At 44.2% G+C, this 25,196-nt stretch overlaps 1 protein-coding gene across 6 annotated transcripts; it reads left to right on the top strand.

Moving 5' to 3' along the window:
• Nucleotides 1-721: 721 nt before the first annotated feature.
• LOC106612568 (arf-GAP domain and FG repeat-containing protein 1) lies at nt 722-25,170 on the top strand. Of its 6 annotated transcripts, XM_014213839.2 has the most exons (14): nt 722-856; nt 947-1,115; nt 10,312-10,405; nt 13,843-13,958; nt 14,432-14,594; nt 15,070-15,253; nt 17,218-17,328; nt 18,106-18,192; nt 20,559-20,748; nt 21,062-21,141; nt 21,438-21,563; nt 23,559-23,711; nt 23,820-23,974; nt 24,142-25,170. In XM_014213839.2, the coding sequence occupies exons 2-14, from the start codon at nt 949-951 to the stop codon at nt 24,199-24,201; spliced, it is 1,686 nt and encodes a 561-aa protein (XP_014069314.1). In that variant the 5' UTR covers nt 722-856; nt 947-948; the 3' UTR covers nt 24,202-25,170. The 6 variants fall into 6 exon arrangements, with proteins under 6 accessions (XP_014069314.1, XP_014069316.1, XP_014069313.1 ...); XM_014213841.2 differs by having other exon boundaries at nt 737-1,115; nt 18,106-18,138; XM_014213838.2 differs by having other exon boundaries at nt 737-1,115.
• Nucleotides 25,171-25,196: the final 26 nt, after the last annotated feature.

The raw sequence follows: 25,196 nt of genomic DNA, 5'->3' as shown, positions 1-25,196 counted from the left end.
TGTTTTTTTCTGAACAATAAGAAAACCAGTGAGAATAGCATTCTCAAATTGTGTTCCATCACTAATAAATAAGCAATTTATGATAATTGAAATCTATAACACATCATCGCCTAAGGTACAGTAGGTGGCATACAAATCTTCTGCACATCTCTGACATCTACAAATCTTCTACACATATCTGACATCTTCTATTCCAGGGATAATCAACTAGATTCAGCCGCCGATTCTTTTGTTGAGCGGATGGTCCAGGGGCTGGAACATAATTACAAATAATTTGAAGACTGCAAATTGACCGCAAGACGCCCAAAGAGATATGTTTGACTAAAACAATCACTTCAAACCTTGCTTACATATGTATATGGTCACGGGTCTCTATTATGCGTGGGAATACTTGGGAACAGATTTCTTAAATTAAAATCACTTGGAGCTGATTTCCAGTTTTTACAGTCTTTCATGTTCAACAATGTAAATGAAAAAAATATATGTACTATTATTTTCTGCTCAGAAGACTTACGGAGCAAAATAAAACCACCCCCGTGCTAAATTCGGCACGAGGGCCGCCAGTTGGGAACGCTGTTCTATTCTAACTATTATATTCCTCTAATTCTTGTTACAATTAATGATAGACTAATAATAGATTTACATCTAGATGCGTTTGAGATGAGAGGGGTGTTTCCTCTTGGTATCGTGAAAAGGAAAGTGCCAGGAATTAGGCCACATGAAATGATAAACGTCAATCCGGTGGGTGGCGCTGGTAAACCCATGGAAATCAGGAGCGTGCAGTGCGTGACTCTCCTCTCTTGACTACAACGCCTCGACTCCTGTTCAGCCGACAGTAGCCACTCTTCCTTTCAGAGTAGGTACCCGTTTAGCAGCAAAAGCTTTTCCCGTTACCTACAATTCCCCATCCTTCCCTGGTTTTGTTTTCTTCCCCTATTTGTCACAGTCATGGCGGCGAGTGCGAAAAGAAAGCAGGAGGAGAAACACCTGAAGATGCTGAGAGAAATGACGAGTTTGCCTCCCAACAGAAAGTGCTTTGACTGCGATCAGCGCGGCCCAACCTATGCCAACATGACGGTGGGGTCTTTCGTCTGCACCTCCTGCTCTGGCATACTGTAAGTATAAATGTGATTGGATGAGTGACCTTTTCATTCCGCGTTGACAGGCCGCATTCAGGATGCTAACTACCTAGTTACTTGCTAGCTAACCGTTAGCTAGGTAGTTAGCTATAATCCATTCCTCCCCGTCTCTTTCCACTTCGAGCTGAAATTGTCTTGTGGGTTGGGGTGTCTGCTGTGCTGGCTATAGCTAGTTAAATAACGTTAGATATATTTCGTTAATCTGACTTTATCTAGTACAAGAATATGATAGTTCGCTAAATAACCAGATACAGTTAGCATATTTTAGCCACCAGCGAGCTTACTAGCCTAACTAGCTAGCCACATACTGTAACGGCAATTTACCAGTACAGTAGTTAGCTACAGAAGCTAACGTTAGCTGGATCAAATCAATTAACGCGTTAACCAGTTTAGTTAGCTAGCTAACTAAATTGTAAACCGCTAGATATGAAGGTATCTAGGCGAGAAGCCAGACTGAGATGGGTGGACAAGATGAGTATCATTAAAAAGTGTGTCACCTGCTGCAGTAGTTTTCACACTGCAACCTGGACTCAGGAGTAGATGTAACATAGTAAACGAAGATCCGGGAGACCTAATTAGTATATGTTACATTTCGTATGCAGGGCTCTACACTGACCTTTTTTACAAGGAGCACATGTGCTTCTAAGTTGAAAAAATGTAGACGCACACAAAGAAATGTAGGTAGCCAGGGAACCAAAACAACGTTCTTAGTTGTTTATTTATATTTTATTTAACCTTTATTTAACTTGGCAAGTCAGTTAAGAACACATTCTTATTTACATTGACAGCTTAGGAACAGTGGGTTAACTGCCTTGTTCAGGGGCAGAATGACAGATTTTTACCTTGTCAGCTCGGGGATTTGATCTAGCAACCTTTCAGTTACTGGCCCCAACGCTCTAACCACTAGGCTACCTGCAACCCCTTGTAGCGGAAACTGATCCACTAGGCTTTTTACTTCCTGCATCTAAGTCATATCTCTGAGTCTACTTAAATAAAAATTCCACCCGAAAACCATCCTTTGGTATTTGTTTCATTAGTCCATTGTTTATATAGTCCCACACAGAAATACAGCTGGTTGAGGCGTTTTGCATCATATGGTGCTAAATGTATCATACCATCTGTATTTTGAAAGGTTTGTATCTTGAAAACTTGATTGCTGACATGCAAAACATGTTTGGGGACTATCAACAATGGACTAGTGAAACAAATACCAAAATATTGTTTTTTTGCTGGAGATTTCCTTTAAGTAACCTTCTATCTTATGTAACCATAGCAAAGGTAACGTATCATACTCATTTCAGTGTCCCATATTTTGGTTTACTATGTTACGTCTAGTCTGAGAACAGCCTGCACATGAGCCTGCTTACTTTTCTCCTCAGGTGGCTAGCTAGAGTTCTTTTTTTTTTTTTTTTGACCACTCAGCTAGCTATCAAGCCAGGCAAAGTTGACCATATTAAAACAAGTGTCATCTACCAAGCTATGCAGGTCATAGGGGCAACTCAATTGCAAAATGGCATTTAACTATTTAACATTACAGTATTTCTGTGATGAAAGGTTGATGCTGTACCTCTGGCTTGTACTGTTGTGTAACCAAGCATCTGTATAGTTTGGGATTTGAGGATTAGTGAGACTGAAGATGTGTTTTTCCTCATCCCTACTCGCAACAAAATAATGCAATCTCAATTAAATGTCAAATATTGTTGAGGAAATGTATTTTAAAAGATCTGGGGGCAAAATAACACCACACAGGCAGAGAAAAAAACAAGAGAATTTTCTAGATTTTTATGTGCCTCAGCTATTTCATGTCAACCTGACCTTGTTTGTTCAGAATCTGGCAATGCCTGGTGATTGCATGCATGGTAAAGAATGACCTGTTACATATCTCAAACAGAGAACGTCATTGGTGACAAGGTAAAATTCTGTCGTTCTACCCCTGAGCAAGGCAGTTCCCGGGCGCTGAAGACATGTATGTCGATTATGGCAGCCCCCAGCACCTCTCTGATTCAGAGGGGTTGGGTTAAATGCAGAATACACATTTCAGTTGAATGCATTCAGTTGTACAACTGACTAGGTATCCCCTTTCCCTTTAATCATTTGCTGGTGTGCAGCTAGTTTGAAGAACATCAGGTGTCTTCAACAGCAGCAAGCTTGTTTTTGCCATTGAAGGATTTCCTGCAGACATGCAAATGAGATGAAAATGACCCCAGCCCTCCTTGGTTTGCTAGCCTATACTATTCTTCAGTAGATCTATATGATGTGGTTATGCTCATCTTTTCATTATCACTTGTAGAACATCTTTCCTCACAAGTCTTTGGGGGATTTCAGTTTTCACTCTTTCTTACAGTTAGGCCTGAAACCACCCATGTTGTGCTAGTCAGTACATTCAGCGATTTTTCTCCATTATCAGTTTGTCTATGAGGTTTGCTGTAGCCATTCCTCCCCCTCCCTCCCAGGCCACCACTGTTTGCCGAGCCCTTTGTGGACACACTTGTGTAACCTTGTTTAGAAAGAAACACAACCACATTGCCTGTTAATTCAATAAGTTGTTCATTGTAATGTCCTGATTACTTCGTCAATGCTGCCCAGTGAGACGCCAGTCGCCGGGCTTAGCTTTCCTACCCTCAATGCCTCACTGAGGTCAACCTGTCATGGTCCATTAGCGGATAATGGTTAGCTTAATAATGGCAGAAAAGGTGAAGTGTGTGTGTCCCTCCCTGACTCTCTATTAAGTCCTTCATAGCTCCGTAAAGAGGTAGGGGAACTGAGACCGACTCAGCAGCTTTCCAGTCTGGTTTTAAGGTGCCCCTGTCTCCGTGTTGGGTTTTCCCCGTCAGAATTGTTCTCTTGCACCTCAACCCTTTTCTCTTATGACACACACTGGATCAGTTTTAGGTGTGTTCTTGCATCATGAGGTCTAGCCTAAGTGCTGCTATCTGGGTGGGCAGTGTTTATCATGTCTTAGTTCTGGCAGTTAAGGGGGGAGGGGGAGGGGGGGGGGGGTGCACTTCAACTGTAAGAACACTGTGTGAGAAACATTGCAGATGGACAGAGTTTGGCCCTTCTCTCTCATCTCTTTATGGTTCTGCAGGAATTCCACTGTGAATTTCCCTGTGGTGCTGTAGTATTAAACTTTGATGTGGGATAATGGAATTATTTTCTAAGCTCAGACACACAGGCTCCTCTGAAGAGGTTCACACTAGAGGTCGGATGATTATGATTTTTCAACGCCGATACCGATTATTTGGAAGACCCAAAAAAAAGCCGACGCCGATTAATCGTCCGATTTTTATTTTTACTAATGACAATTACAACAATACTGAATGAACACTTATTTTAACTTAATATAATACATAAACACTATCAATTTAGCCTCAAATAAATAATGAAACATGTTCAATTTGGTTTAAATAATGCAAAAACAGTGTTGGAGAAGAAAGTAAAAGTGCAATATGTGCCATGTAAAAAGCTAACGTTTAATTTCCTTGCTCAGAACATGAGAACATATGAAAGCTGGTGGTTCCTTTTAACATGAGTCTTCAATATTCCCGGGTAGGAAGTTTTAGGTTGTAGTTATTATAGGAATTATAGGACTATTTCTCTCTCTACGATTTGTATTTCATATACCTTTGACTATTGGATGTTCTTATAGGCACTTTAGTATTGCCAGTGTAACAGTATAGCTTCCGTCCCTCTCCTCGCTCCTACCTGGGCTCGAACCAGGAACACATCGACAACAGCCACCCTCGAAGCAGCGTTACCCATGTAGAGCAAGGGGAACAACTACTCCAAGTCTCAGAGCGAGTGACGTTTGAAACGCTATTAGCGTGCACCCGCTAACTAGCTAGCCATTTCACATCGGTTACACCAGCCTAATCTTGGGAGTTGATAGGCTTGAAGTCATAAACAGCGCAATGCTTGAAGAATTGCGAAGAGCTGCTGGCAAAACACACGAAGGTGCTGTTTGAATGAATGCTTACGAGCCTGCTGCTGCCTACCATCGCTCAGTCAGACTGCTCTATCAAATATCAAATCATAGACTTAATTTTAACATAACACACAAATACGAGTCTTTTGGTCATTAATATGGTCGAATCCGGAAACTATCATTTAGAAAACGAAACGTTTATTATTTCAGTGAAATACGGAACCGTTCCGTATTTTATCTAACGGGTGGCATCCCTAAGTCTAAATATTCCTGTTACATTGCACGACCTTCAATGTTATGTCATAATTATGTACAATTCTGGCAAATTAATTACGGCCTTTGTTAGGAATAAATGGACTTCACACGGTCCGCAATGAGCCAGGCGGCCCAAACTGCTGTATATAGCCTGACTGCTTGCACGGAACGCTAGAGAAGTGACACAAATTCATGTTAGCAGGCAATATTAACTAAATATGCAGGTTTAAAAAATAAATACTTGTGTATTGATTTTAAAGAAAGACATTGATGTTTATGGTTAGGTACATTGGTGCAATGACAGTGCTTTTTTTTTCGCAAATGCGCTTGTTAAATCATCACCCGTTTGTCGAAGTAGGCTGTGATTCGATGAGAAATTAACAGGCACCGCATCGATTATATGCAACGCGGGACACGTTAGATAAACTAGTAATATCATCAACCATGCGTAGTTAACTAGTGATTATGTTAAGATTGATCGTTTTTTATAAGAAGTTTAATGCTAGCTAGAAACTTACCTTGGCTTCTTGCTGCCCTCGCGTAACAGGTAGTCAGCCTGCCATGCAGGCTCCTCGTGGAGTGCAATGTAAGGCAGGTGGTTAGAGCGTTGGACTAGTAACCGGAAGGTTGCAAAAACGAATCCCCGAATCCCCCCTGTTCCTAGGCCGTCATTGAAAATAAGAATGTGTTCTTGATCTGACTTGCCTAGTTAAATAAAGGTGTAAAAAAAATTGGCAAATCGATGGCCAAAAATACCGATTGTTATGAAAACTTGAAATCGGCCCTAATTAATCGGCCATTCCGATTAATCGGTCGACCTCTAGTTCACACTGTCTCTCAGACTGTGTAATGTGAAAAAGAAGATGGTAGCCAAAACTGTAAAGTGTATGCTACCTAGACTTACCTACCAAACGTAGGCCTATAGGCTAGCCATATCAGATAGGTTATTCATATGTTTCCTAGCTAGTGGTCGATACCTTGTTCCAATGTAATAACACAGTAGCTAGGTGGTCCTTCTTTAGTACTGGCAGGATTATATTTGGTTTCCCAGCAGAACAATGACCTCACTGACCTATCCTCCTTTCTGCTGATCAGGCTATCCATTTTACTTATGCGGTGGATCTGAGTCTTGTGCAAATCTTTCTTGGCAGGACTGAGCGACTGCCATGTTCATGAGCTAGAGAGACGTGTGGAAAGGACTGCTTTGCTGTCTGCCTCTTGGTACTGTATGTATGCAGGAAGCCTGGTGTGATTCTAGTGTGGGGAAGTGGTGGCATGGCCCATTGGCCCTGTTTCGCTACATCAGCAGCATGCAGGGTAGTTAAACAGGAAGTGGACAAAATGCAGGAAGTTGCGAATTGACTTCTCTCTCACTTTGGTTCCCAGAAAGGGTAGAGGAGGTTAGCACTGTCTGAGAGACATCAAATTACTGTATGCGGGACAACTTCCCTGACCCAGATTAGTCTTTTTCTTGGAAAACACTTTCTGTGGGGACTCTACATTGCGCAAACATTTTAGTCCAGGAGTAGGCTGAGAAACTGCCCCATTGTGTTCTTTGAGACCCATTTGTGCTTGGCGACTTATACCGACATAGACTAATCATAGTGTTACAAGATCCTGGTTTAGGCCTATAATTTAAGGATGTGTGTGTTTTGTATTTTTGATAGGATAGCTCTTAGTGCTGCTGGCATGTCTGTCCTTCCCACACCCTGAAGAGGAATGTGAGGGAAATGTGACCAGTTTCACACCCATCCTCTTGAGCTCTTTATTGACCCTTCCCTTCTACAGGAACCTACCATAAAGACCCCCTCACTATTTCAATGCTCATTCATAGGACTCTGCTGCTTGATTGTGGCAGTCTTTTACTTCTGTTGATCCTAATGCCTTTTGATTTGGTTTGAGATTAATAGTTGGTTTTTGGTCTCTTCTTCTTGTCATCGATTTGAGTCGTTAACTAGGCCAGTTAGCTAGGCTAACTCATTTGAGTCGGTAACTAGGCCAGTTAGCTAGGCTAACTCATTTGAGTCGGTAACTAGGCCAGTTAGCTAGGCTAACTCATTTGAGTCGTTAACTAGGCCAGTTAGCTAGGCTAACTCATTTGAGTCGGTAACTAGGCCAGTTAGCTAGGCTAACTCATTTGAGGCGGTAACTAGGCCAGTTAGCTAACTGCTTGCCTACTCGTCAGGGGTTCAGAGCCAGGGCACTTTATACCCTGTGGCTTGTTTAATGGGTGGGGTTGGAATCTACTGTGTAAACACATTCCATATGAAGGTGGAGAGGCTTTCCCCAGGAGGAACACAATGTTTGTTGTAGAGGTTTCCTTACAGGAGGACGTTATTCTAGTGACACATTGACCATAGTTCTTTTCTGACCATGTGACTTGACCAGGAAAACCTCAGACCTATTTGAATTTCTTTCTGGTTAGTTCATGTGATTAGTAAAAACTCCAGAGCCCAACCATAGTTTATGGTGACCTGAATCAAGATGACTGACCGTTGTTCTTGTAGGCATTGAATGAATGCTGAACAGTGCTGACGGACACCATGTTATCATCTACAGGGTCATCTATTGGCTTTGGCTAAGAAGTGTGTGTGTGTCTGAGTACTACAGAGGCGTTGGCTGGTGAGGATGCTGCATAGATGGCCTCTGCTGGGATGTGGGTTCAGCGCTCTCTGTTCCTCTCTGTTCCTCTCTGTCCCTCTCTGTCTCTCTCATCCTGGAGGAGTCAGTATGTTAGGCGCTTCCCTGCTGGGTATTTCCGCTCTCTCTACACATACTGTGTGAGAGTGAGAGAATAGTGTGAAAGTTTGACAATACCACTGGGTATGCAAATCAACTGGGTTTCACTGTAACCACATACACGCACTCACAGAGTGATTACAAAGTGTCCGAATTGTTCAATTGCGGTCTGATGCCATCCTTTTTCAGAGCTGGAGGGGTTTGGAACTCTCTCCCAGTATCTGACCTACTTTCCTCCTCATGAGACCACACACACACACACACACACACACACACACACACACACAGTCAAACACTCACTTCACCCTCATGGTTGGCTAACTGGCCAGTCTTAACTAGAGAGAGAAGGTTGAAAAGTCAAATGTTCCCTGCACTTGTAACCACAACTGCGCTGTCGGGTGGGCTGTACTTGTGCCAGCATGAACACGGTCGGAATGATGCTTCTAACAGGCTGAATAGAATGCATGTATCGGTCTGGGTCGCATTCATTAGTGCACTTCACACCGTAGCAAAATGCTTTGCAGCGGAAAACAAGCATTTCTCAAGTTCAAGCTAGTTCCTTTCTCAAGTTCAAGCTAGTTCCTCCCCGTTTTGGTCCGTTATCTTTCGTTTGGTGTCTGGTGTGTAACACAGGTTGACTGTAATCTCAGTGTGAGACCTTGACGTGTCAGTCATTCTATTTGTGACAGAAAGTGGATACACCCCAAAGCCCAATAGTAGATCTGAATATACAACTACCCCTGTAATTGGTCAGTAATTCAAATAAAATGTTATTGGTCACATACACATGGTTAGCAGATGTTAATGCGAGTGTAGCTAAATGCTTGCGGCAGTGTAGCGAAATTGAACCCCATACACAGGCTGTGTACCAAATGACACCCTATTCCCAGTCTAGTGTCACTACTTTTGACCAGGGCACTCTGAATGCGGCTCCAGTCAGTCAGTTGATTGAGTAGTGTGGTATAGAACTGAAGATGGAAGGTGATGGATGGAAGGTGATGGATGGGTGATCCATAGTCCTACAATGAGCTGCTCTACCATTTGGGTGGCACTCATTCCTAATTTCAACAGAGCGCTAAAGGCAAGAGCAGTGAATAATTGAAGAACAGCCCTAGTCTAGTCTTACAGTGTTGCTCTCTCCCTCCCCAGTTCTCTATAGCTTTTAGGTCTCCATGGAGACCGTTTAGGCAAAGTGTGTGTGATGACCACCATTCGCAGGTTTCTTTTCACATAAAATATCTTGGCTGTCAAATTTAGTCCATTTTAGCAGTGAATGTAAACAGGCCTATTATTATAAACAATTTGCATTGTGAAAGTAATGTAAAATTCTGTATTATACCATTAATACTCCTAACTGTTAATATATAAAAAAATATATATATATGAAACATTACAAAAAATTGCGGCCCACCTGCAGTACCCCGGACCACAGGTTGAAAACCAGTGGTCTAGAGCAAATGTTAACAAATCTTACTAACAAGTGCTGAGGCTCAGGTGAACTGAGTGACACAGGGTACAGTTTCACCTGTTCCTCTGACATATTCCCCCTCTCTTGAAATGGCACGCACACAGGAGCAGAGCCGTGCACAGGAAATGGAGGCAGGAAACAGACCCACCTGATGGCTCGAGCTCACTCACACATAACAAGGAGACTCGAGCGCATACTCTAAAAGCTCACCCACTTTCATCAAACACACGCTTACATGCATACATACATACATACACACACCTAGGCTAACACTAACTGCCTTCAAGTGTAACGGAGCTAGGTGGCTCAACGAGCATTTCATGAAAAGTAACCTTGCATGAGACTTAAAGACTAGTGTTAGATCGAGGCCTACCATTTAGGTTTGAGCTCAGTGAGCTAGCACGGTCTTGTGTGTCGTGACGGCAACCCGATTTCAGTACCCGTGTTAGGCTATACAAGGGAAGAATTGCTCTCGCTCCCCCTTTAGTGATGTCTCTGTTGTCCCAAATTCTGCAGTATTAAGCCCAGCAAAACTCAGCACGTTCCTAATTAATCTCGCCAGTCTGAGGAGCTGTCAGTACAGGGATCTGAATCTTATGATCCTATCTAATGGGAGGGCTCTTAATCTGTGATGCTTTACAATTGAATTAACCCACTTCCCGCTTTCTCTCCCCTCTTTCCCTCTCTGCTGTTTCCCCCTCCCCTCTTCCTGTTCTTTCATTTCTCCTCCCCTTTCCCATCTTCCCCCCTCTTTCTTCTCTTCTCTCCCCCTCTCCTGTCCTCAGGCGAGGGCTGAACCCACCCCACAGAGTGAAGTCCATCTCCATGACGACCTTCACGCAACAGGAAATCGAGTTCCTCCAGAAACACGGCAATGAGGTAGGGCCAAACATTGTGACCGGGCCCCACAGACATCCCAGAACTGTTGTCAAAATGGCTGATGTCTGCCTGGGTCATATTCACTAGGAACCAAAGGGAAGCAAACAGGCCAAAATGAAATGCTAGTTTTTGTTGTCCAGCTCTTCCAGTTCTTAGCACCCCGATGGAGACTAGAATGCAGAAACACATCGGTTTATAATGATAAAGAAGTGTTTTTCAAGCCTGGTCCCACATCTGTTTATGCTCTCTTGGCCAGGCACACAAACAGATCTGGGACCCAGCTAGTAGCCTATGTTTCTTTTCAACTTCCATTGTCCTCCAAGCTAGGCCACCTTTCGTATGTCCCCACCTCTTTTTATTTATTTTTGAAAAATGTTATTTAACCTTTATTTGACTTGGCAAGTCAGTTCTTATTTACAATGACCCGGACGATGCTGGGGCAATTGTGCGCCGCCCTATGGGACTCCCAATCATGGTCGGATGTGATACAGCCTGGATTTGAACCAGGGACTGTAGTGATGCCTCTTGCACTGAGATGCAGTGCCTTAGACCGCTGCGCCACTCGGGAGCTCTTAATCTATCAGTCTAAGGAGGGCTGGCTGGCTGACTCCTTGTCCTCAATGCCCTGAGACTTACTCTAACCCCAGATCATGGAATTCCATACGTTGTGTTCCAGAATCCTATATGGCCGGCCTCACCCTTTCCCCCTTTTGGTTTTGGGTGACATTCCAGAGATATTGCCCCAATCCTGTAAAGTGTGATTTGTGTGTTTGCTGAGAATAGCGTGGTGGCGTGCCGACCGGGTGGCCACGGCACAACAGACACAGAGCAGCTCTTTCAGGAGATGGTGCTCTGATGCTCACTCATGCATTCCATGTGTCTGGTTATTTATTTAGTTGGCCCTGACACACACACACACACACTTTAATCTGCCAAGGATTCCGAATTGGAGTAATGCACTTCTGCTAGATGTGGTAGCAGAATTGAGCCTGTGCTTGTCCTTGTTGCTGTTCTGCAGGCTATGTATGTCAGGTGCTTTATGTGAGAAGAATATTCTAGGCCTATTGGAAACATCGACACAAGCCTTGGAGGACATGCATTATCTTCAGCCTTGACTTTACTGTCTGCTGCTGTCTGTCCTCTGTTTATAAATAGTTTCTCTCTCTCTCTCTCTCCTCCTGTCTCTCCTCCTGTCTCTCCTCCTGTCTCTCTCTCCTCCTGTCTCTCTCTCTCCTCCTGTCCGGCTGTCTCTCCTCTAGAGGTCGACCGATTTATGATTTTTTTCAACGCCGATACAGATTATTGGAGGACCCCAAAAAAAAGCCGATACCGATTAATCGGCCGATTTTTATTATTTTATTTTTTATATATATATATAATTGTTACGATTTTTTTTAACTTTTGTTTTTATTTTACATTATTTGTATTTATTTATTTGTAATAATGAAAATTACAACAATACTTAATGAACACTTATTTTAACTTAATATAATACATCAATAAAATCAATTTAGCCTCAAATAATGAAACATGTTCAATCTGGTTTAAATAATGCAAAAACAAAGTGTTGGAGAAGAAAGTAAAAGTGCAATATGTGCCATGTAAAAAGCTAACGTTTAATTTCCTTGCTCAGAACATGAGAACATATGAAAGCTGGTGGTTCCTTTTTAACATGAGTCTTCAATATTCCCAGGTAGGAAGTTTTAGGTTGTAGTTATTATAGGAATTATATGACTATTTCTCTCTATACGATTTGTATTTCATATACCTTTGAATATTGGATGTTCTTATAGGCACTTTAGTATTGCCAGTGTAACAGTATAGCTTCCGTCTCGCTCCTACCTGGGCTCGAACCAGGAACACATCGACAACAGCCACCCTCGAAGCAGCGTTACCCATGTAGAGCAAGGGGAACAACTACTCCAAGTCTCAGAGCGAGTGACGTTTGAAACGCTATTAGCGTGCACCCGGCTAACTAGCTAGCCATTTCACATCGGTTACACCAGCCTAATCTTGGGAGTTGATAGGCTTGAAGTCATAAACAGCGCAATGCATTGCGAAGGGCTGCTGGCAAACGCACGAAAGTGCTGTTTGAATGAACGCTTACGAGCCTCCTGCTGCCTACCATCGCTCAGTCAGACTGCTCTATCAAATCATAAACTTAATTATAACATAATAACACACTGAAATACGAGCCTTAGGTCATTAATATGGTCGAATCCGGAAACTATCATCTCGAAAACAAAACGTTTTTCCTGTCAGTGAAATACGAACCGTTCTGTATTTTATCTAACGGGTGGCATCCTTAAGTCTAAATATTCCTGTTACATTGCACAACCTTCAATGTTATGTCATAATTACGTAAAATTCTGGCAAATTAGTTCACAACGAGCCAGGCGGCCCAAACTGCTGCATATACCCTGAGTCTGTTTGCAAGAGAAGTGACACATTTTCCCTAGTTAAAAGAAATTAATGTTAGCGGGCAATATTAACTAAATATGCAGGTTTAAATATATACTTGTGTATTGATTTTAAGAAGGGGATTGATGTTTATGGTTGGAGCAACGTGTACCTAAGCGATTATATGCAACGCAGAACAGGCTAGATAAACTAGTAATATCATCAACCATGTGTAGTTAACTAGTGTTTATGATTGATTGATTTTTTTTTATAAGAAGTTTAATGCTAGCTAACAACTTACCTTGGCTTCTTACTGCATTCGCGTAACAGGCAGGCTCCTCGTGGAGTGCAATGTAAAGCAGGTGGTTAGAGCGTTGGACTAGTTAACCGTACGGTTGCAAGATTGAATCCCCGAGCTGACAAGGTAAAAATCTGTCATTCTGCCCCTGAACAAGGCATTTAACCCACCGTTCCTAGGCCGTCATTGAAAATAAGAATGTGTTCTTAACTGACTTGCCTAGTTAAAGGTCTAAAAATAAATTAAAAACAAACAAAAAAATCTGCCAAATCGCCATCCAAAAATACCGGTTTCCGATTGTTATGAAAACTTTAAATCTGCCCTAATTAATCGGCCATTTCGATTAATCGGTCGTCCTCTCCTCCTGTCTCTCCTCCTGTCCGTCTGTCTCTGTTTCAGTATGTATTTGGTTGTTTGTCTGCATCTAATTGTAAAACGCTAGGTGTCCATGTATACTGTAACATCTCTTATCCCTTGGCAAGTTGGCTGTAGATCGCTCCATTTCCGGGCTCCCAAGAGACACCCTGGAATGACCCTGAATGTGCTACATTCTGCTTCTGCTGTCTTGGCCTGGAGGTGTTGAAGGATTTTCTCTCTCTTTCATGTTTGTCTTTTTCCTCTGTAAAGGTGATGAACCACATCTTCTGATTTGCATGTGACTTTTATTCCCCTTTCATTTTTTACCAAACATGTTTTTCTGCTCTCTCTGTCTGTCTCCTCTCTCGTTTGTCTTCTCTAGTCATGCAAACAGATATGGCTGGGGCTTTACGACGACAGAACTGCCTCCATACCGGACTTCAGGGAACCCCAGAAAGTCAAGGAGTTCCTTCAGGAGAAATACGAGAAGAAGAGATGGTGAGAGGCTGCTGCAGAGTCCATAGAGCTCTGGTCCTACGGTGTAGCAAGGCACTTTGCAGCAGTAACAACCCAGGTGTATTTGGTGGATGATAACTAGGTCACTGTATGCGTTAGTTGTAATCCAAAAGGAAAGTCTAATATTTACACATAACCGTCATACCAGTCAGCATAGCGGAACAAGAAAGCAAGGAAGAGGGTGGTGGAAAAAGCGAGCCAGAACGACGGTATGCGTTGCTACGGTGATATCAGTAATCAAACGGTGCAAATCAACATCCGCTATTAAACAACGCGACGGCAAAAGTTGGAACTATTTTAACTCTGACGGCAAGTCCCGTTTACCGGGGTGGCTGTCGGCATTTACCGTCGTGCTATCATTGAAAAGTTGCTCTGAGATGCTGGGTTATAGGAGTCCATTTGAATTAAAGCTTGTGTTGCTCTGTAACCAATTGAACATGGTTGTTGTGATTTAGGTTTGTTCCCCCGGAGCAGGCCAAAGTGGTGGCTTCGGTCCACGCCTCCATCTCCGGCTCGTCAGCCAGCAGCACCAGCAGCACCCCCGAGGTCCGACCCCTCAAAACACTGCTGGGGGAGTCGGCCCCCACCTTGCACCTCAACAAGCACACGCCCAGTCAAGTAAGGCACATACTGGTTACTCAGCTGGCTGATAACAGGCCGTACAACGTTTTTTCCTGACTTGAAGTAGGGCCCAGGGAGTTTTTCCTGACTTGAAGTAGGGCCCAGGGAGTTTTTCCTGACTTGAAGTAGGGCCCAGGGAGTTTTTCCTGACTTGAAGTAGGGCCCAGGGAGTTTTTCCTGGAAAGATCATGTGTTCAGGAAACCCACCTGGCTCTAGTAGGCAAAACATATATTTGTTTGAGTTGCTTTCGACAAGATGGCCTGTGTGAAGTGCGGACATCTAGGTGAACTATTTCTGCATGGTTGAAGTGTCTGTCTCTGTGAGTTAACTGGGTCATATTTAGCACGAAATGGAGTGAAACGGGGAGGTTCCATCAACTTCTGTCCAATAAGAAACGCCCATTTTTGGTTTCTGTTGCAAAGCATTTTGCTACGGCATGCCCCAATGAACACAGCCCTGTTGTGTCTCTAGTCTCCGGTGGGGAGTCGTGCGGCCCAGGCCCTCCAGCTGAGCCAGCAGCAGCAGTTCCACGACAACAAGTTTGACCTCCTCAGTGACCTGGGCGGAGACATCTTCGCCGCTCCGCCCCACTCGCAGACTGCAGCAGGGTCGGCAGCCAACTTTGCCAACTTTGCACATTTCAACAGTCAGCCAGGTAAGGAGGAGTGGCACGAGCTGCACCGGTCCCCAGAGCGGTCACTACACCTTGTTAGAAAAACTCTCGGCACGGTGGTTACATCTACTTAGTGCTTAGACTTCATTGGTCAATGATACGTATACTCAATGATCCACTCGTACTTATGGAATTATAAAAAGGTCAATTTCCCTGAAGAGTATTTGTTTGCTTCAACTGTCCAAAAGTCTGTTTTATGGTAGTGGAAGAAACTTTAGAGGCATTTCAATTTCCTTAATTTCAAGAGTATGGACCTTCACTTTTTTAATTTATTTTATTTTATCACGATACAAACATACACATACGAACCACTTGCACACAAACAACGACTACATCTCCTCTGCCCAGACCAGCATGTTCACACTCCCCTCCCTAGTGCCTGCATTATGGTTTGCCACATGGCCTTAAATTGTACCAATCTTTTTTCTCGGTTGCCCAGGCTATTTCAATAATAAATCATTCGATTTTTCCATTGTTAATGATGGTGGATTGGTAGATTTCCATGTTTTTGGATACGTTTTTAACCCCTTCATTGTCCATCACACTGATCTATGTAAAGCATCGCCAGACACTAAAATTCTCATAGGGCTATGGGCGCTCAGTCTCCTTGGTTACTGAGGCCAACGTCAAGCTGTTTTCTCATCCTCAAAGAGCCATAAAGTTCTACCTTGGTGCAGAGAGGCTGCACCAAGTCAGCCCACACGAGGCTTAAAGACACACGCACGCCCTCTAAAAACACATCACAATTTGGTACTTAAAATATGATTCCTTTTTTTAATAGAAATTGGACAATAACCTACACACTTATCAAACGTTCTATATCCATCAGTCCTTTCCTATCCTATTTTCTACTACTTAAACAAAATAAATCAGAGATTCACAAGAAGCCCATCTCTGCAGCCAACTCCCAACACCCCCAGAATGGCTTCCAGTTTCCCTATCTCTTCATCCTCTCTTTCCTATAGATCTCCACCTTGCGTTTTATCTCCCATGTTATTGTAGAACAGATGTTGTTTCTCCTGCTCAGGCAGGTGCTGGTTGTGGTAGCAGAAGCTGGCCATGTTTAGGGACTGGGACGTACAAACACTCAAAATGCCAGTTCTATGAGTCACTCGGGAGGACCTGACCTTAAGTAACAGTAAAACCGATTCCATGTATCTACATGGAATTTGAGGAAAAACTCCATAATAAACCAAATGAACAACAGAAATGAACCAAATCATGGGAAGAATACATAATTTGATGCTTACCATTGATGGAATTTGAAGTTCTTGCAGGAAGATACTGATGTCTCTGCCATCCATGGTATGGACTGGTGAAATTGCTGGGTGTTGAAGCCTTCAACGTTCTACGGAAGTTTCTCTTTTCAATGGTGATATCACATTGAAATGTAATTGAATTCTCATGAATAGAATCACCATGGCAAAGAAATAAAATGGGGATTCAAATGAACACTGTTACTCTTACCAACCAAACATTCTATAGAGATCCTATTAAATGACTCATTCTATTCATTCTACCAACTTTGCTTTGGTTGATTTATTATTTGTATTATTCAGAATTGCCATGACGATGAGCGCGAGAAAAGAATGGATGTACTGTGTGCTTCATTTAAAATATGTCTTACATTGAACCAAGACAGTGGCAGACACACACACACACACACACTAGAAGGGAACATGAGCTTAGGTCAGGGCAGTGCTCTATAGGAGAAGGTGAACCTGTCATCACATCCGTTTTTGGTTGGTCATTAGCTCCATCTAGTTTAGTTCCATATCTCTCAATGTGTCGTTTTCTGTCCAAATGGCACACTATTCCCTAAAGGAATAAAGTGCCATTTGGGTTGCTGCCTGTGTCATGTGACCATTAATCGTCTAATTCATTGAGTCCTGTTTTGTTTGTCCTTTTTGATTTTATGTGTGTCTGACCCTCGTACAAACCTCCAGCTGCTCAGAACGCAAACGCAGACTTTGCTGACTTTGATGCGTTTGGGAGCGCGGGTCCATCGGGTGCTTTCCCCTCGGCACCCCAAGCCCCCTTCCAGACCTCACATACAGGTAGAGCATGCTCCATTCACCTCTCATGGCCAGTCTGTCTCACACACACTCACATTTTCACACAGGTCACTGTTAGGCAATCTTCCTCCTTTCCCAGAGGCTCTGTCTTTCTGTCGCTCTGTGTGTCTGTCTCTGTGTTACATACTCACATCAGTTCACTCCTACTTGTCATGAGTTTGTGTCCATTTTGTCTGTGTTGTAGTTAGCAATAATGTCAATTCACTCTCATTGGCTCTGTATTTGCTAGCTGACTGCTCAAGGCACACACACTCACTCACTGGCTCGTTTCCCCAAGGGAATTAGTTTTGAATGTACTACACCGCCCTCTGCTGGACACTGTCTGCAGATGACCTCTTGACTTTACGCAGTGGTGGATGGGAAAGCACTGCTCTCTGAGTGCATCGCTGCACTCTACAGTGGCGTCCTCTCCTTGTCTCCTTTCCATCATCCGCACTGATCTGAAAGAATCTGCTTTCACCTATCCTATGTTATCAGATGTGTGCAGAGCGCAGATGAGACAAGGAGAGGGAAACCACTTCAGACTATGGAGATTCACCCCTTTCTCTCAAAGGCTCCTCCTTCTCTCATTCACACTGACCACCACACTGCCTGGCTTCTGCTTTCACATTACTCCATTCGCTCTGTTATGATTTGGTTTTGCTTTTGGGTGATTTTCACACTTTTTCCCCCTTTTTTGGTTTATTTCTTTCTCTTATTTTTTTTCACCCTGTTTCTCTGGTACTCACCCCCCCCACCCCATCCTGTTTTGGCTGCCAGCGTTCACGTCCCTCTCATCCAGCCGCAGTGTGGGTGAGTTTGCCACCGCTGGCACTGCTCTACCTCACCCGGGTGCAGGTGCTCACAGTAAGTTCTCTCCCTGGGCTCAGCCTCCAGCTTAACACCTTTCTCCCCTCCGTCTGTCTGGTAGGCTCTAGGGGTTTTCCCATATCAATGCCTATGGTTGTTCCTATTAATGAGTGTGTGTGTGTGTGTTGTATGCTCTTCGTTGTTTGCTGACCTGTTCATATCCAGAAGTACAGGGCCATTGGTGCAAAATAACATGATGTCATGCAGTCTAAACTGCAGCCAACTATTGAAAGAAAAGGTGGGCAACTTTTACCTCGGCCTCTGGAACTCTTATCCTGCAGAAAATCATCTTAAGAATGATTTTGAGATTATTAATTTTAAAAAATCAAGAGATTTCTCCACCTGTGTATTGTACTAAGATCTTGTAACAGTGTAGGTGATTCAGTAATTCACTGTAGGTGTGTTCATTTGTTAAGACAGGAGAGTAGACAGGATTTCTCCTTCCAAAGCAACAGTCAGGTTCTACCCTCAAACCACTCCCCGTGAAGTGACGCTTCACCTCTCATGCTGTTTCCTCAGACTGTGACCTAACCTCAGTCTCTGTGCTGAACTAACCCTCAGTGTAAGACGATTGGTAAGAAAGACACCAATCTTCCTACAAACACACTTGAAGCCACTGTGTGGCTCTTGGTACAGTCAGACTAAGGAGCATGACTGCCGTTGGGCTCATTTCAAGTCTGCCACCGTTGACCCCATTAGATCTGACTGTTATACTACTCAACAGTATAATGCAGATCCTTTCCATTGATTTCAGGCCAGATGAAGCACGGTGCTGTTGTAAATGACAGATTACACTGCTGTGCTCTGTTGATGCTGCCTGCATCCAGTAGCACACAGTGTTCAATCCAGCCTCCTAGATTTACACTGCACAGTCAGGAACACACACACCCCCAGGCCCCTCTTGTGTGACTCCTTTCTGTCATCTCTCGCAGGTAGCACGGCCTCGGGGGGCCTAGTTAACGCTAGCAATTTAGCTAATTTTGACCACTTCCCCAAATCCTGTAGTGCCGACTTTGGATGCTTCAGTTCCTCCTCCCAGAGCCAGAGTAACTCCTCCTCTGCAGGAACGCCCAATGGGCCGGTAGACAGAGACGGAGGCACTACTGGCTTCCCCGCCGGTAGACGGAGGCACTACTGGCTTCCCCGCCGGTAGACGGAGGCACTACTGGCTGACCTAGATACCATCTTTAGCTCTGACAAAACGGAGCAATGTAAACCTGTCCCTGCTGCGAGCCAGTCTCCACTCTGTTTGGCAGACTTCAAGGTGCGTCGAGTAGAGTGAGATGGCTATCGGGTTGGGGACGATGAGCTCATGCATGGTGTAGAATAGATGAAGTCCGGGTCCCATCCTTTCAGAACCAGCAGGGACAGTGGGTCCTCATTTTAAAGGATGCGTCATACCACAGCACAGCTTGCGGGGTGCTGCAGAATGGTATAGCACGTTGGGTTGCGTGACATCATAGTATTTTACTGTCAGCCACTGTTGCCATTAATGCTAGTTTGACCACCAGAGGGCATCTTTTTGACATTTGTTGGTGCTTGCTTACTTTTCAAAATAATCTTAAGAGGTCCATACAGGCCAGACATTTTGATTGCTTTACCTTGAGCGAAAGAGCATATTCCAAGGTTTTTAATTAACCTAGTTTTGCCAAACAACACAATGTTTTACAGATGGTCTCCCTTTCAAATGACGTTTTATCTAGAATAACCACAGCTCCATGCCTGCTAACAAGGTACAAATCTGTCGTTCTGCCCCTGAACAAGGCAGTTAACCCACTGTTCCTAGGCTGTCATTGAAAATGAGAATTTGTTCTTAACTGACTTTCCTAGTTAAATAAAGGTCAAATAAAAATATTGTAAAGGGCTGGGGAATATAAGCATGTGATGTTTGCTAAATGAACAAGTTAATTTCATTGACATGGCGCCTCCATAGCCTCAGCTACTATAGCACAGATAAATACATCTTAAAACACGCTATTCTGTTCTTTTGAAATAAATTGTCTTAGCACCATGTTTGTTTTATGACCTCCCTAAACAAAATATGAATATATTTATTTGTGATTGTGGATATTACATAGACTGGCAGCTATTGGTAGCCTACTCGTCGAGTCCCGGCTATTCTACTGTTAATATGCATACGGTGCAGCAGACCTTCATGGCACTTTGAAGATGAAAGGCTCAGAAAAGTTTGAGTCTGTTATGATATTTATCTCAATGTAGGCCTACTGGTAGAGGAGCAGGGTCAGGTCTCCTTTGTGTGGGCATGATGTGTTGTTGCCCTCGCTGCCGGTGTAGGAGACAGACGGAGCTTCTACAGTACCCTCCTGGCCTCCTGTGTTGTGAACCAGCCTGTGTGTTTTCAGGAGGTAGTGTCCCGAGCGGGGTTCCGGGCTCTCTCCCCCCGGGGGTGTCGGCAGGACTGCGTCACCCCCAGAGTCAGCTGACGGGTACGTCGGCGGCAGACCGCTACGCCGCGCTGGCCGAGCTGGACACCGTGTTCGGCTCGTCGGCCCCCTCTACCAGCGTCTACAACACCGTCAGCACTTCACAAGGGTACGAGAACACACCATCAGATGAATTCACCCTCTTCCCATTACCCTCTAGTCTATGCCTTTCTGTCTTTCTGTCTCTCTCATATTGACATCTTTGTAAATATATAAATCAACTTTCTTGTTATCAACAAGTAGGTCTATCTTTCAAAATGATACTCAGCCCTCTCACCTCAAATCGCACCCTATTCTCTAAAAGTGCACTACCTTTAGCACTACTGCTAGGGACCATGTAGGTGTAATAGGCTGTCACTTGGGATACAGCCTCTGTCATGCTGAGTCCACGGGGTCACTCTAACGCCGTTGTTGTGTCTCAGGGGGATGTTTGGCCCTGTGACAGGAGTCTCGTCAGCCCAGGCACAGCAATGCATGTCCAGCATGCCCCAGGGTTTTGGAGGTGAGTGACATTGCTCCATGTGTGTGTTTCCATCCCTACCCTTTCCCTCTCAGTGTGCGCTACACTAGTTCACTCGCCTCTTGGGTTTAAAAACCATTGGGTAGGTGTAAGCATGGGCTATAGGGAGTTTTCGTATTTCACTCACTGTCTTGCGTCTATTACTTTTCAATCCATGAGGGCGAGTGAATGATTGCACACTTCGGGGAGAATGGGGTGGATTAGAATGGGACCACAACCCATTTCTCCAGAGCTGAAGTAGACACTTAGCTACTCAGAGACGAACTAATAGGAGTTAGATGTCTCCTCTTCCCTTCTGCCAGGTCTGTCAACAAACCCTTTTGCTGCTGCAGCGGTTGCCCCGGCGACAGCCACCACCAACCCCTTCCAGAGCAATGGGAGAGCAGCGGCCGTGGCGGCAGCAGGTGGGGACACGCCACGGATGTCTTGCATACCAAATGTACTTGAAACTAAAGCCATAGGCTGTGTCCGAAATCATTTTCCCTACTATTTACTAAAAATCCTATACTATGTACTAACTATACTACATACTGTTTAGATGGAACATACTGTTCACTAAAAATGTATGCAGTAAGCAATCGGATATCAGCATACTGAGAAGGCGTCATGTAATGCGTAATTGGGTTCTTCCCCGCCATTCGTACATCACGTCTGATCACGTGGTAGTCTGAAAAGACAATTATCTTCCTCAATAGCATGCAGCGAATTCGTACTAGATGAAAAGCCGAAATGAGTATGACGTCCTCGGAATTGAACGCTTTCAAAATGTTCTAAATATCACGTACTCTAAAACATTTTGTTTTGCTCATACCCAATCAACATACTATTTAGAATGCAAGTATGGGTATTCGGGCGTGGCCACTGAGTTAGATAAGAGGGCGCACCCAAAGCCTCATGGGCAGCCCCATTGCAAAGATACTAGATGAGCTCTGACGTACATCTCTATGACTAAAGCTGATCTAACTATCAGTGGTTAGTGGCCATTTTGAGGTAGTGCGGAACAAAGTCATGCTAAAATCTCCCAAATTAACTGAGGCAGGTTGTCATGTAAAAGCTCCTCTGTCACAAAATTCAAGGAATAGCCTAGTAATCAACCGAAATCTCACAAGTCCATATTCTTAGATTACTTTTAAAGAGGATGACTGTGACCGCCTGAAACCCTGTGAGAGGACTCGTGGTCATCAGAGGTCATAATGAGGTTATGAACCAGATGCCTTCACTTCATCGCTCAGCTGATTGTATTCATCTCTAAGTCGATTGCCGGTGGCTCGGCTGCTACAAGACGGCGGCGTTATTCACTAGCAATTGTCTGTAGCTAAATGAGGATATAGTCCAAGTAGTAACAGTCTTACATAGAGTAAATCGGAGAGACACTGATTAGTGACTGAGTGTTTCTGTAAAGAGAGTGTGTACGTACGTGTGTAAGTGCAGATGATAATGGCTCTGTCTGATTGCTCTCGTGATGCTGGACAGGCCTGTTTGGGGCTCTGCATGGGCAGGGTTACCCTCCAGCCCACTTTGGTAGGTCCCCTCCTCCTCTTCCAGCGCACTCCTTTGCTCCTTCCTTCCCCTTCTCCTCTCTGCCTCCCTGTGTCTTGGCTCTGGCAGTGCTTCCTAGAGCTTCCCAGAGTGTTCTGTGACTGTCTCGCCGACTGTGCATGTGTTGTGTGCCCTGACCCCAGTGTTGCTTATACTGTATCTGTGAGTGTGGGGGTCCTGATGCCTCAGCTGCCCTCACCAATCCCCCCCTGCCCTCACTGATGCTCCCAGACTGTAGTGATGTGGCATCGCTGATTACCCCATCTTGCCCCTTGCTGGCCTAGAGAAATAGCCTATCTAACAGTCGTAGCTTTTCAGACTATAGCTGTTGGCAGTGTGTATGTCCTCCAGCTGAGCTCTGAGGTTATAAACGGGTGTTGAAAGGTCATCAAACTGCCAGAACCATTTAAGAGTATCCTTTATCTGCACAACCATCTTGACTGTAAGCTTCTTATTGTTTTTCAACCTCCTGGATTCTCTACACTGCCTTTGCTAAGAGTGCTTATACCCTGAGTGCTTTAGTACTGTAGCTGTGTGCTAGATGCTGTCTAATTTAATGCTGGTTATGTTATGGATAGAGCTAGTCTCTGTAGGTGTTTTGTTGTTGCTGTGTTTGTTTCTGTGTTTAAGTGTAAACTGCTCGGTGAAGGTGTTTTAGTTCAGGTTGTGTGCCAATGTTAACCTGGCGTCAGGTGTGATTATAGCTTGACGAGGTAGGTGGTGTGTGTGTGTGTGTGCGTGCGCAGATGTTTTGTAGTCTGCGTTAGCACTTAGCAGTAATCGTGTAGCACAAGCTCTGTGTAACTGATGTGATATTGTGTAGATTGTGAGTGTCCTCTCCTCTCCCGCCTATCTTGCAGCCACGTTTGGCACAGGGTCCATGAGCATGCCAGCCGGATTCGGGAACGCTGCTACCTACAACCTCCCCACCAGCTTCAGTGGGACCTTTCAACCTCCCTTCCCTGGCCAGGCCCCCTTCCCTCAGCCTCCGGCCTATCCCCAGCAACCCAACGGTGTGTGTATGGGTGTTTGCATGGGTGCATGTGTGCTTTGCATGAATTTGTGTAGTGTACCCTTTTCATTTAAACCTTGATTATTCAACTGTTTCTCTGGTCCACCAGGAGTGGGGTTTTCAGCCTTTGGACAGGCCAAGGCTGTGGGTACCCCCTTTGGACAGGCGATGGCTGTGGGGACCCCCTTTGGACAGGCGATGGCTGTGGGGACCCCCTATGGACAGGCGATGGCTGCACCCGGGGCCTCTAGTAACCCCTTCTTGGTGAGTGGGACCATCAGGTGGTTTTCAACCAAATGTCCAGACTTGTTAGTTTCACTAGTGGTTTATTTAATCTCTTTCTCTCTTTTTCTCTCTTTTTCTCTCGCTTTTTCTCTCTCGCTTTTTCTCTTTTTCTCTCTCTTTTTCTCTCTCGCTCTTTTTCCTTCCAGGCGGGCGCCCCTTCAGGACACTACCCCTCAGGAAGCTCTTCAACAAATCCTTTCTTATAGCGCTGCTCCACCCAAACTTCCACCACTAGGGTGTTGTCAACTGGCGTGCTCCGCTCACACCTCTTGCACTGTTTTGTTTTACAAGATGCTTTAAAAAGACAAACACTGTTTCTAAAACTGGTATTTTGTATTATGTTTTAAGAACAATGATAACAACAAAGTGACTTAACTGACACCGTCCATGGCAACAAAAATCAAAACAAGGTAAAGGTGTGTAGAGGGAGGGGTTGTTAGGGGCGGCAGGAAGCCTAGCGGTTAAGAGCGTTGGGCCAGTAACCGAAAGGTCGCTGAATCGGTGAAAAATCTGTCGATGTGCCCTTGAGCAAGGCACTTAACCCTAATTTCTCCTCCTGTAAGTTGCTCTGGGTAAGAGTGTATGCTAAATGACTTAAATGTAAATGTGTTAAAGGGACAGGGTCTCCTCTCGTCCTCTATCTAACCTATGAACTGGCCCGGACTCAGCTGAGGCATATGTATATTCAAACTGGCTGATACTAAGTTATTGCAAAATATTCCCATTCATTATGCTGGAATTTTGTAAATATTTTTTTCTTAGCGGAAATTAGCTTTGTGCATATCAGTATTTGTATATTTAACACAAGTTTAAGGGCAGAAATGTTATTTGGAAAAGCTGAGACGACTACTTTGAGTTGCTTTATTTGTAAAGAGGAACCAAAAGCGGTATGTGCAGCATGATATCGGTAGGACTATTTTTACAGAGAAAAAGAGGAGAACATGCATTTCATCATTTATTACAGAAGAGGGGGAGGAGTCTCTCTCCTCTTCTGTGATTGGCCCCAAGGGCAGAGGCTCCACCTGGAAGGGAATTGGCTCTCAACTATGCTCTGACCTGTCCTGCTGTCCAGGTGGTTTACCACAATACAGACTGAAGACCACTGACTTTGGGTGTTAAAGAGATTTAAGTTAATGTGTGTATATATATATATTAAAATGAATTTTAACTAAAAAGAATGACCAAACCATGCCTTTGTATT

The sequence above is a fragment of the Salmo salar genome, chromosome ssa09 (assembly GCF_905237065.1).
Source record: "Salmo salar chromosome ssa09, Ssal_v3.1, whole genome shotgun sequence".
Classification (NCBI taxonomy): Eukaryota; Metazoa; Chordata; class Actinopteri; order Salmoniformes; family Salmonidae; genus Salmo; species Salmo salar.
This window is presented reverse-complemented; position numbering and strand designations above follow the sequence as displayed.